Genomic DNA, 13,251 nt, shown 5'->3' on the forward strand with positions numbered 1-13,251 from the left:
AATAAACCACAACCGTCAGAGGCACTGCTCTGCTATAGCAATCTCCAATGGAGAGTAACACATCTTTAGTCATATTAAAATGTCAGATTGTTCTCACCCAGACAAATTTTTGGCTGAGTCAAAACATATGGCAGCAGTGTGAGTCTTGTAGCTCCTGTGTGGCAGACAAGATGTAGTTCACACTGTCTGAGGCCCAAGCCGAGCATATTTTAAACCTCCTGCTGTAGGCGACTTGTGGCAGAGGAACACTGAAGCCTTTATTGTAGGTATTCAGTGCAGTGAGAGGAGTCTTATGGCGACCGCAATCCACTGCCAGCAACCTCACTGTGCAGTCAACATAGAGCACTATACAGCCTTCAGTGGAGATGAACATGACATTATAAACCAAATGCACAGTCTCTGCTCTTTTATTTCAGTGTTTTATGTTGGTCAAATTGCTTCAGATGGCGTGCTCTAATGCAGACTGGTACCTGACAGGAGTTCCTGTGGTCTGCTGTGGTACCCGACCGCCTCGCTGGGCAGTCGGCTGGCTGCTCTCCACCCTGCCTGAAAAAAACACTTTTCTTCGGTGGTTTCCTCTGAACTCTATCAGGCTGCTAAATTGTTTCAATGGGTGCTGTTTAAACGTCAGGAGATATCTTTAAATACTGGCACTCTTTCTTTTTGTACATACATTAAGACCTGAAGAGGCCCTTTTTGTACACAGTGTACCCATTCTTGTCATGCTTCTCTCTCAATGAATTTAAGGAATGCAAACTTGTCACGCTTTGGACAAAATTCGCTTTTAGGTTTTCAATCCCACATGATCTGTGCAGTGAGTTTATGAAACATGGAGCCCACACTGTCACTAACTGCACTCTCCGAGTAAATGTTTTCTAATTTTTGGAAAAATTGGAAAGCGATTCTAGAGAGAAGCAGGTAGAAGGGTCTACAATATGCATTTGAAGGATATCTCCAGGATGTCCAACTGATTCAGCAGCGAGAATTACAATATAACAAGTTTCTGATTTAAGGTAGTAATGTTTTTAAGGTTGTTCCTCCACGGTTTATTTTGGACTTGCATTCATGACAAATTGCGAGCTTTAAGTCCTCTTCTCTCATGCTGAAGAACTTCCACACAGACAAAGTGTGGTTGTGACGTTGATGTCTGTGCCGCTGTGTTCCAAAGCAAAACTATCATGTGGCACGTGTGTGTAAATGTGACCGACAAAAAATAGGGAAATATGATACTGATCGGCCGGTCAACGGTCGTTGCCAATCAGCTGAAGTTTTGCCAATTGCCAATCAGTTTCCATTGGCAGCCGATTGATCGGTGGATCTCTACTGGCAATCTCTCTAACCCTATAGTTAGTTCAATTCAAATACAAGTTAAAGCCTGTAAGGATTGTTTAAAGACGGGTACTTTTTTACAAAAATAACTCACTTTCAGTGGTTGAATATCTGACTTTCTGCCAGACATAAGATCTCAGCATGCCTCAAACCAACTACATCAGTTGTTTTTATTGTTAACAAAGCCTCTAGGTCGAACACACACGTTGAATGTATTTCCTTCCTCATAAAACATTTGCAAAACGTACATTGCTCCATACAGCTTGTGGTCTCTGTTTTTATTTGTGTATGCCTACACTTAGTAAGGGCACCAACTGTTACTACATAATGTGTGTGTTATAATGTCACAGCTTTTAACCAGAAACATTCATCAGATATCATCAAGCGGCCAAACTTCCAAAAAGTCAGTCATTATAAATGCTATGTCTGAATTTCAGTGGAACTAAGAGAAATGTTCTTGTGGAAACTCTAATTGTATTTTTCTTCTTTCAGGAGATAATTTGCCAGAAGAACACTGTAAGTACACAAAGCAATCTCCTTTCCCCCCCGCCTTTGCCTTTCACACATTAATCACACATGGCTCACACATCACACATCCTTTTGTGCTGCAAAGAATATGTTTTTTTACAATGTGCAGGGAGCACCGTGTCTAACACCTTATGTTTATCTCCTTGGTGTGATAAAGGTTTTCTCTTTTGCAACCCACTGTTGTTCAGACGCTGTGATAAATGTTTCACAGAATGTAAAATGACAACATCGCTTCCATATCAATGTTTTTCTCTTATGGCAGCTGTTGTGTGAGCTATAGTGACTGCATGGGCTTGATCTTCATAAAAATTTCACTTGCAAAAACTGCAGCATTCAAATGAGGTGCTGCACTAAAGCTAAGGAAATCCTGTTCTTTTCTGACTAACGTCATGTCATTCCTAATATTTAAATTTGATTTAGATTCACATACTGAAACACATTGGGTGTTAAAGGTATAATGTGCAGCATTTTCCCAAAATGTATGTATGTATAAAACATTTTTACAATGAACTTTCATGAACAGAACGGACAATGCCATGGTCGCAACCTGTCAATCTCTAAAGCATACTCTGCTTTATCGTCTATTTTGCTCTAAATGGGACCATCATTTACTAAATGAACATCATGCTGTATTGAAGAAAACTTAAAACTAGTGACTGAGATTAGGGATGGACTGATTCAGTGTGTTTAATTAATACAAATTTTAAAAAATGCCTCACTGTGTGGAAGTGACAGGGATCCTTCTTGTATGTGTAAGGAATCTTCAGGCTTGATTTAGCTCTTGCTTTCCTAACTTTGTAAAAAAAAAAAGTACCAATATTTCCTGAATTGCGATATCCGTTCCCAAATCGGCATATTTTCTCTGATTGCCAATCCAGCTGTTTGAGTCAGTATCGGACCGATATCCGATATTATTGTCAGTATCGGTGCATCTCTAATGATACCATAAACTCATGTTTACAATGTTTACTAAGGTATTAAATCAAGAAGTAAGGTCATTTTCTCATAGACTTCTATACAATCAGATTTCTTTTTGAAACCAGAGGCGTCGGGCCCCTGATGGCCATGTGAAAGAATGCAAGTTTAAGGCACTTCTGCGTTGACTTCACTTTTCAGACCTGGAGGCTGTCGCCTGGTAAAGATTCATTTAAAAATAATCCCTCTCAATCATCACTTTTGACCCACTAGAAGTGTGTGGTGGTGTCTGTATCCACAGAGACTTTGCCTTCTGCCTGTATTTTCTCTTTTCCTCTTATTTTTGCTGTATTCGGACATCTCTGGGCGTCAACAAAGCGCCTCTGGGCCCCTCATGGGGGTGTTGCCCCCAGCCAATAACAGCGCGATGGGTGTGTATCCCGTTCAAGTCGTCAAATACTGTCACTCCGTCACGGTCTTCTGCCCCTGATAGCTGCACAGAACCACAAGGCACTCTTTAACGTCTGTTTTGTTACATCGCTGTGTGTTCCCCCCCCCCCCCCCCCCCCCCCCCCCCGCTGTGTGCTGAGTGCTGCTTTTGGTGTCCGTTTGACCAAGAGCAGGGATGGAGCCACACACGGAGCCGAAAGGCTGCATTTATTCAAAATCCAGCAACGTCTTCCTGCATCGGTTGTGCGGAGATGTTGGTGTGTTTAACAGTTGATCTAATAATTATTTCTTTTGGCAGTTTAGATCATAAAATGTAATTTGTTTCCCCAAACCCGAGGGGATGTCATCAGATTGCAGTCCAAATCTCAAAAGAATTTAATTTACAGTGATGTAAAACAGAGAAAAGCAGCAAATCCTCTCATTTGAGAAGCTGGAAGTAACAAATAATTTACATCTCTGCTTGACAGATACCGTATCAGATGAATTGATTTATCAACATTTTTGTTAATTGATTTTCTGTTACTTTTTGAGCAATCAACTAATTGAGCTCTATAACCAATTATAAGACAGAAGCCGGAGTCCACGTTCAGGGCTGAGATGAAAGGCTTAGCTCTCCTAAGTGGCTTTTTAGAGAGGAAGGCGGTAGCACTGCACTGCATGAAACGCACTGATCCCTGACACTGACTGGTACCGTGTGAGGAGAGCTGATTATCACTCAGAGAGAGTGTGAACTCACTGATCTCCCCTATGTGCACTCACTGTCTCTGTTCTCTCTCTGTCTTGCTCCTATTAGGGCACTGCATTGCCCTTTACTCTGGTGCATGTGCTCTGAGCTCACCCTCTGTGCTGGTGAAAGTGCACTTCAAGTGCAATAGCAGCAGATTCTTTTATATTTTCCATCCCTTTGGAGGTATTGTAGCTGTTTTTTCTGCACGTGTCATGATTAACAATAGTTGTAACTCAGGTTTAATCAACTTTTATTCCCATGGAAGCACTTAAACCTTTTCACTTTAAAACATATTTTGAACACCGTATTAATCATAATCATACAGCACACCTCCTCTGTGGTAACATCAGCACCTGCCTCCTGCAAGACATAACTCAAAGCATGACATTTCAACCTGCTGTAGTCTCTGAAGTTAAACATTTCATTCAAACTTTACATTTAACCCTTAAATTTAGAATCCTCATCTTTTCTGTGAGCAACCTCATATGTAGACACTGTTTATTTATAAGCTAGAGAGTAGGCAGTACAGGCACAGGAAACTACGATAATGCCAGTCATCCTAAACCCTGCTCCACTTTGTTACTGTTGCAAGGCCTTGAACATTCATTTTTTGTCTACATAGATGATGTAGTGCTAAAAGACACAAACGTCACCCCCCTCACCAGTTGATGATCCGTGTATAAGAGATGCAAATACTTTGTACCATTGTAGCCTACTTCTGTTGCAGGGTAAAGCTAGTTAGCCATTTTATTATAGTGCAGTATTCCAGATGAAGATGTAATTTAAATGTTATCAGATGCATACTAAACATACTTAGAAAGCATCACAGAGGTGAGGTTTGCCCTATGTTGTTTTAAGTAGTAAGTCACTTTTGCAAGAGAAAAAGACGATAGTCCAATCATAGTTTAGCAAGGCTTTAGACTATCTCTTTGTGGGAGAGGTTTAGCCAACTGTCATTTGCACAGTCGCCTCCTGTGCTGGTGCTGTGCTGGTTGCATTTCATTTCATTTGAACAAATGTATTTAAAATTGACTTGTAAATGTGTCGGTTTATCCTCTGGTGTTACAAAAGCATGTGTTGCTAATTGCATTTAACTACCATGAGCGTGGAAATCCAGGTAATTCCCCTCTGTTGGTGTGTATCCAATCCCTGTGATTACAGCACATTGCTTGTCAGTGTTGGTGTAAATACACAGACTGAAGCTACCCACAGACTTCAAATCTGCAGCTCACAGGTACAAACTCTGGGAGCTTTAGGCCTAGGTGGAGGTGACCATGATCGGTAACTTCCTCAATGGGTTAATGACTGTCGGAGCCGACATAAATCAACTGCTCAAGTTGTGGTCGACTCTTTTTGTGTCTGTGAAGGTGAGTGAGTAAGCATGCAGCTCGGATCCTCCTGTTACTGCAAATGGACAGATGGACCATCGGTGAGGCTAACACACCAGATGACTCACTCGCTGGATCACTGACACACTCTCAGTCACATTCATCCGATTCCCCATGAGCCAGTGCTATCACATGTGTTTCACTCGGCAACTGACAGACTTGATACCTGTAAGCGACTCGCGGCGGTTAGCTTCAGATTGACCTGCAGCAGCTCTGAAATAAGCATTGACCCGTGAAAACAAACCCGTCATGTGATCCCCATGACAGCACGGACCACACAGAGGAGCTAAACATAGCGGATTTTCCGTTTTTCTGGATTTTGCAACCTGTCTGGTGACACCTAACAGAAACAAGGGTCACAGGTTTATTTATGAAAGGCATGCACCGCCACTGCAGCAGCCGCTGATGTCATGAACCGCTGTTGCACAGGAGGAAGTAGTTATCTGCGGATGGCTTTCATTGCTTCAAACGCCGCACCTTCCTTTCAGTTCCTTTTCTTTCCGTTGGCAGCGAGAGCAGCAGCAGTGTGTTTTCTCAAAGAGGCTGCATGAAAAGCTAAAACCATGACAGAATATTAAAGTCGTCAGGATGCAGCTGGGTAGCAGCCCAACCGCCTTCAGACGCTCTCATGTTGTGTTTCACCACACATCTGACATGCTGGGAATAGCTCTCCTTGAAAATGCCTCGGCTGTTTCTTGAGGATGTCGAAAGTGGATTTCCTGCCTCTCTCTCTGTCTTTCTTTCTCTCTGTGCTGCAAACACCACATCCACGTGTTTCCTCCTTGTTTATTCAGCAGTGTAAGGCCACCGCAACAGAAGCGTCACGACTGCTGCTGGAGAATAATGTCAAATTAAAACAAATACAGACACAGGATACAGAAAATCGTCCTCCAGACAAAACACAGATGTCATGAATTGGAGCTAAGTAAATAAAGAACACGTTTAGTGCTACTGCACAACCTCAGCTAAAACTGAAACAGACATGAAGCAAAATTGCTCCTGCATGCCGCAGCTGCAGCAAAAAAAACAGGGTAGAGATTTGTACTAGGTGAGCAGCAAAGACTTCTGGTTCTGCTTGATTTTCATGAGCACTAAGTGGAATTAGTAAGTGCACGGCTGTAATTGTTTGTGGTTGCAAGAAGGCTGCTCCTAATGGGACTGTCTGCACTGATGCAGATCTCTGCTCCTGGCTGCTGCCTGTGTAGACTGGTACAGTGAAGACAACGCAACACAAAGACTATTGTCTGCGAGGACAGATCAGAGCCGAAAGCTCGGGTTGTTACCTGAAACTGTCTCAATCAGGGGAAACAGCGCAGACTTCCTCCAGGCAATCTGCTTCCTCCCTGTAAAATGTAATGTTTTACTGTACAGTATAATCGGTTGTTAAGACCCTTTGTTAAATAGTTTAGATGAGGTCATATTTTAATGAAGGTTTGTATTTACTGTAAATGCACGCGTTGTACCGTAAGGACACTTTTTTTTTGAACTGCTTATGATACATTATACTCTCAGTTTGATTGTTAATACATGTACAGAGCTGCTTTAAAATAACTGCATGAAGAGACCTATTTTTTATGGTAATATTGCATTATATTTGTAAATGTACAAGCTGAAAATGCAAAGTATTATTTTAAATTGAAAGTTTATTCCTGACCTTGAAACAGTAGATGACAAAAAAGAAAGGCTCACCAGAAGGTTTATTTAGTAACTATTCTGGAGCCTTCAAGATAGAGTTGCCCAGTTGTCATTGAATTGTGTTAAAATGTAATCTTTATTTTATTTTGTATTTTTATGCACTTTCTTTGCCATATTGGCCTAAAAGTTGAGAGTGAAAGTCCATTCTTGACCAATTGGAAATTTGACACAACAATCTCCCCAAAAGGTGCATTTGCTAGCTGTACTAGCTAAGTGTATCACACTCTTCTTCTGCAGGTTGAGTTTCGGTAGAGAACAGAAGGACAAGAATGGACTTTTGAATTCCAATAAGTGCTTGAGAAAATGGAAATTATAAGTTCTATGACAACCGGACAATTCCAGCTGCAGAGGAAGTTGGTGTGATATGATCAGAAGTTGCAGAAGAGCTCCTAAATGCACCTTGTGGTTCGACTGTCTAGACAACTTAAAATGTATCGTAGTGTCAACATACTATGTCTATGGAAGACTTGAAGATTCAAATACAGATGTTGTATAAAGATACTGATTGTAGTTTTATCCTTTTTGGGTCACATTAAATCTAATTATCAAGTCTTTTGGTTTCTCCAAATAATACATTTGGCTAAAATATTGCTGATGCCTCCTTCACACAAAACCCACAATTCAAAAAGAGTCTTCTGATGCTTAGACATACCATTAGCTATTTCCCCAAAACCTTGTCTCTTGCATCAACAGACGTGCTCAGCCAACTACACCTTCATCCCGTACATGGTGACGCCCCACAACAAGGTGTACTGCTGTGAGGGCAGCCTGATTAAGGGCCTGACGGAGCTGATGCAGCCCAGCTTTGAGATGCTGCTGGGGCCCATCTGCATGCCACTGCTCGACCGCTTCATCCAGGTGCTCAAAGTGTCACAGGCAAACTCCCAGTAAGTATACTGAAGGGCTGACGGCGGTTGGGCCGGGCCAAAGACTACACAGTCATAATTATCATCCCCGCTTCAAAAACACTATTGATGCTATCCATCATCATGACCAAAAGATGCTACATGAACAATATGAATAGCCTGTTTTTGAAGGCGGTGCTGCTCTACAAAGGCAGAGACCAGTTAGAGAAGCAGTGAAATTGAGAAACAGTTTTAAGTTTTCAAGCGATCTTGAAACGGGTGTAAAAGGAGCCTTAATGCCTTAATTTTATGCATGTTTAGGCAGATTACAAAGCTATACCTAAAAGAATGCATATTGCCTTTGTGTAATCTTCTGCATAAAACTACAACACAATGTACATGTATATCTGCCTTGCCAATAGTAATATAGCAATATATTGAATTCATTAACAAATAAATCTACAATTTAATACCCTGAAATGTGTGATTTAAAGGTGACTTGGTCACGCCAACTCACATAAATTCCAAAAGCCAAGAAGGTAGTTAGCATTACTGCTATTCTGCTGAATTGGTGTTAGCAGGAGTTAAGCTAGCTGTGTTTGTTGCACATTATGATTGAGCTAGTGTCTTAAATAGCGATGTGGAATAAGTTCACTGTGATATGTTGGTTATGTTGGTCACTGATCACAGCCAGGGAAAAATCTACAGAAAATGTTCTTGTAATGTTTGTTTTACCTGAGGACAGCTAGCTATATCTCACCTGCTTAAGCTAAGTTAGCTGTCTTGTTTTCGTGTCATCATTTCACATGCTGTTTTTGAGGAAGTTAATACATTTCTATGCCATAAAATTCACTTTTGACCAAATACACAGTGGTTACTGCATTTTGGCTTTGAAGGGTTGAATATGATTAGAAGGTTATTCCCCTGCGATCCTGAAAATGATAATAAACATGAATTTTCAGGTACTGTAAACTGTTGAAGGAAACACTTTCACATTTGGAGCAAAGCAATGTGATTGAGGATGAGGAAGCAAAACAAAAAAATTTAACTATTTAAAGCTACGTCTGCTAACAAGAAGTTCCTCTGAAGGAAATGTACTGTAATAGGGGCCATATGAGGTTATATGGTAAAACAATTTAATTGGTTCAACAAGTTTCATTGTACAATTTCAGCTGAGGTGTTTTTACATTACAGATGAGGATGAAGCCATTAAAGTGTTTTTTAAAAATTCAGATCATGCTCATTTTTGAGTAGCACTGTGACTGTTTCTCTCTTTGTTTTATTATCCCACTCCTACTATTTTTACTTGCTGTAATTATTTTCATGTAGTGCATCCCTCAACCTTGACTTGCGTGGTTGTGATCTACTTTTTTTAAACATTTTACACCACCTCAGTTGCTGGGGTAATATTTAAGGCTTTCCTGCCAACAGGCGATGCAGCAGCCAGTTAGCTCTCGCTCGGCTCCAGAAATAGTGACTCAGGTTTTACAGGCACAAAAGAAAAAACATGTACTTTGATAAAGCTTCTGTCTCATGGAGACCAGCATGCATGAAGTTAAAACCATTGAGCAAAGCAGAGCGTTTTCAGCTCAGCAATCACAGGTATCAGAGTAGAATGCATTCTGTACATTGTGTGAAGGAGCATGACTGCTATTTATAATAAACTATCGAGTACAGATTTAATTTAGTCTGCTTTATGGCACTGAGACCTGTGCAACCTTTACATTGCTTTAATGTTTGCTGATGCCATGTATTTGGCTGACATTGGCCTTTTACAGGTCAATGTTGCCTTGGTCTAATATAATGGAGGTTTCATATTAAGTTTATTTAATTTTAGTCAGCTAACTCACATGGAACAAATTTATTCTGGTAACAAAGTGAGTCATTATTTGGCTTTAACCTCATCACTCCCCTAAAGGATACACATGACAGAAAAGAGTGGGGAGAGATAATAATCTGCAGCAGATGATCAATATTACATGGATCTTTGGAAAATTGTTGATACTAGTGCCGAGTTTTACCACCAATACCAAAACTCTGTTTTCAATGGTTGATTTTAAGGGATATACGATCTAAAAACTGCTTTTTCTCCCACTCGCCACACACAAACAGAGGCACGCACCTATGTTAACGTGGCTATTCAGCAGAAATCTAACATCCCCATAAATTACATTTATCTAACCACGAAAACAAAATTCTAAATCATTTAAAAACCTAATTTGATGAAAGCCATGTGTATTCGTGAAGGAAGATCCTTTGAAAAGCTGCATCACATGCTGTAAACTTACATTAAAAGGTTTCTATTCATCATTTGCTGTGTATTAAAAAATATCAAAGAGCATTTGAGAAGAGAGTATCCAGTTTTGTGTTTGTAAATAAGCTGCTTTCAGTTCATTGTCTTAATGTAATGCTTTCCTCCACAAAGTCCAGTGAAACTAATATCAGGAGTTATCTGCAGGCTTATGAGGCCCCGCCTCGTTCAGTCACAATAATAATCTATGAAGTAAAATATATTATATTCAAATTACTTTACTGGAAGTGGAAATATTTAAATGCATTCATGAAATAATTCCTCTGAAAAACTCATTTCAGACAAGTGGAAAGTAGCTCCTCTCACTAGAGAGCGATCAGAAATTATGTAAAGCAGGAAATTAATTCACTTTAACACTGAACATGTTAGATTTGCCCCTCAAGGAGATATAAACTACCTAATTTGGTTAGTATGGTTTACAGAAAGACCTAAAATTACACATTGAACTCACTTTGAATAATGGAAACTGGAGTGGTTTTTAGATGTATTTCTTAATCATAAACTCATAAACTCTCTTCTTGTCTCACAGCCAGTATTTCCGAGAGACGATCCTGAATGAGATCCGTAAGGCTCGGGAGCTGTACACTGGCATGGAGCTGGCTGCCGAGCTGAGCCGCATCCAACAGCGGCTGGACAACGTGGAGTGCCTTTCGGTCGACATCGTCATCAACCTGCTGCTGACATACAGGGACATCCAGGTACACCTGCTCCGTGGAGCCTCTCTAAACATCAGCATGTTGTTGTCATGTGCCAAATTCAGTCTGCTGCCTCAGGATGATTTAACAAATTGGATAATTAGTGGAGACCGTTGGTAGTTGTTGCTTCCTGTTGTTTAATTGAAGAGAATAGGCACATAGGGAGATAATTATATCAATTTGAAAGCAAAGCTCCTTCTTCTTGTTCTGTGCCATAAAGCAATCCTGCCTTTGTGCTGTAGAACAATCCCTTCGTTTTCCTGCCACCGTAGAGACGTCTTTACATCAGAGGGATCTTATAATTCAAAGTTCAAACCCCCTCAAAAAGAATAGAGGAAAACATACAAATGCGCAATAAATGAGGACACAGTCCTAGTTATTAAGTCTTTAAATTTGATTAAGGTCCACAACTAACGATTACTTTCTCTATTGACGATTCTGGTAATTATTTTCTTGATGAACCTGTTAATTATTCGGCTTCTAAAATGTCACAGATGATTGTGAAAAATAAAACGAAATAGTCTCTATCAGACTTTTGGAGGCTAACAAGAACATCTCAAATGTCTAAAGATTGTGTTTACATGCAAATTGTTGCTCAATTTTAATCTGCATAAAGAAAAATCACTGAACCAATCAGGATGCACCTCTCATCAACGAATTGAACTCTTGCCATACCCCTGATTTTACACCCTGAGAACACGACTCTTTGGAGAAGGACATGCGAAAACTTCCAGCCCAACAACCCAAAAAGTTTCTAGGATAAACTATGAACGTATATCAGACATCCCTCTAACGATGCACGTTCCAACTAACTGCCAACTAAGTACAGGTGATCTGTGCCTGCTGCTCGTGTCCCTGACCTTGGCAGAGGAAGGCACTGTACGAACCTACTGTACAAGTTAGAGAGAGGTGACTGCCTCAGCATCAATCCGTCAACGTCATCCCTTTTTACGAGTGCCGCTTCCTCAAACGGGGGCCATCGCAGACCGCCTGTGGAGAGCTCCAGGCGTAGCTTTTGGTCTGCCCGTCTTAAATCTGCCGCTCTTTCCGCTCTTTGGTCTCCGCGTTGCGATGGCACTCGCCGTCCAGATCGTCCCGCTCACCATAGGCAGCGCTCGGCCTCATGAATCATTCATTAGAACAACAAGCATTGAGGATGTGCTGAATTATTCAACATGCTTTGGGTACAGTGACTATGTAGGCAAGTAGCAGCAACAAAAATATGATGAAGGGGCCTCTCAATTATTGAAGTGCTTCTGGTGTTAAGCAGCCCAGTTGAGAATCAGACGGAGTGAATGAAAAGACATCAGAAACTCTCCCTCCGGCCTCAAAGCAGCTCAATACCTTCATGAGTAGCAGCGTGTGTTTGGAGGACATTTGGTGCAGAGATACTTGGACAACCGTCCCACAATGCTTAGCAATCAGTAGGAAATGGGACAGGAAGCTCACCAGTATGCTCCTCACTTGTCGTCCAGGATTATGAGTCCATCGTGAAGCTGGTGGAGACTCTGGAGAAGCTGCCGACCTTTGACCCCATGGCCCATCCACATGTGAAGTTCCACTACGCCTTTGCACTGAATCGGTAAGATACACCTGGTGACACTAAACCTGCACATGGAGACACGCGCTGATACACTGATGCACACATTCAGCTTTTTTTCTATTTATTTATTTAATGGGGAGATTTTGGTTTGTGTGGAGGTGCTTTGATTTTATGTCTCTTGACATATGAACGTTGTAGTGTGACTTATTGACAATAAAGCTAAAAAAAGAGACTTTTTGATGAGCGTACTCTGGTGACATGAACACATATAAGTGAGGGAATTCTCACTGCCGTCTTTAGGACATCTCTATGCTCTTCTGTCCATCTTCTCAGTTCTTCATAGTCATTTTAATGCTTTTGCACAGCCTAGTTACTTTGTATTTTCAGATGTTGTATATGTATTTGTTAATGTGTTTATTACCAGAATCTCACATTGTTTTTAAGCTTAAAGCCTTTGATTGCTTTGGCTTTGTGTATTGTCCAGAGTGGCAAGCTGCTGCTCACAATTGTCCTTGTAGGAGTAAATTAAGTTAAATAGACTTGATTCAATTATTTGTCATAGCCATGGAAAATGCTTTCTGGTTGGTCAGTTGAAACAGCACAGACGCACCTTAAAGCAAAGATCGGTCCACAGTTAGAACCTCCGTTCTATATTTGTACACAGGGTACATTAAACTGCAGGTTACCACAGAAACAAAACTTTCCAACAAATAACTCTTGCTGAAACAGCCCTGACCATGAGTTCAACTACTACTTTGCTGTACCAAACAAAGATTTAAGACTTCAACACTGATTGCCTTTGGATCTAGTTTAAAATGTTTTAGC

The 13,251-nt window shown here is 40.8% G+C and overlaps 1 protein-coding gene across 1 annotated transcript in view; it reads left to right on the forward strand.

Annotated features, from left to right (window-relative positions):
• Window positions 1-13,251, forward strand: part of map3k5 (mitogen-activated protein kinase kinase kinase 5) — a 63,364-nt gene that overhangs the window by 17,095 nt on the left and 33,018 nt on the right. The window contains exons 3-6 of the mRNA XM_068708448.1: window positions 1,822-1,845; window positions 7,726-7,919; window positions 10,718-10,886; window positions 12,359-12,465. Coding sequence (XP_068564549.1) covers window positions 1,822-1,845; window positions 7,726-7,919; window positions 10,718-10,886; window positions 12,359-12,465 — 494 coding nt within the window. The remainder of the gene's footprint in view (window positions 1-1,821; window positions 1,846-7,725; window positions 7,920-10,717; window positions 10,887-12,358; window positions 12,466-13,251) is intronic.

Source organism: Cebidichthys violaceus, unplaced genomic scaffold (genome assembly GCF_023349555.1).
Source record: "Cebidichthys violaceus isolate CVI_PGR_0920_01 unplaced genomic scaffold, fCebVio1.0.p SCAF_14, whole genome shotgun sequence".
Classification (NCBI taxonomy): Eukaryota; Metazoa; Chordata; class Actinopteri; order Perciformes; family Stichaeidae; genus Cebidichthys; species Cebidichthys violaceus.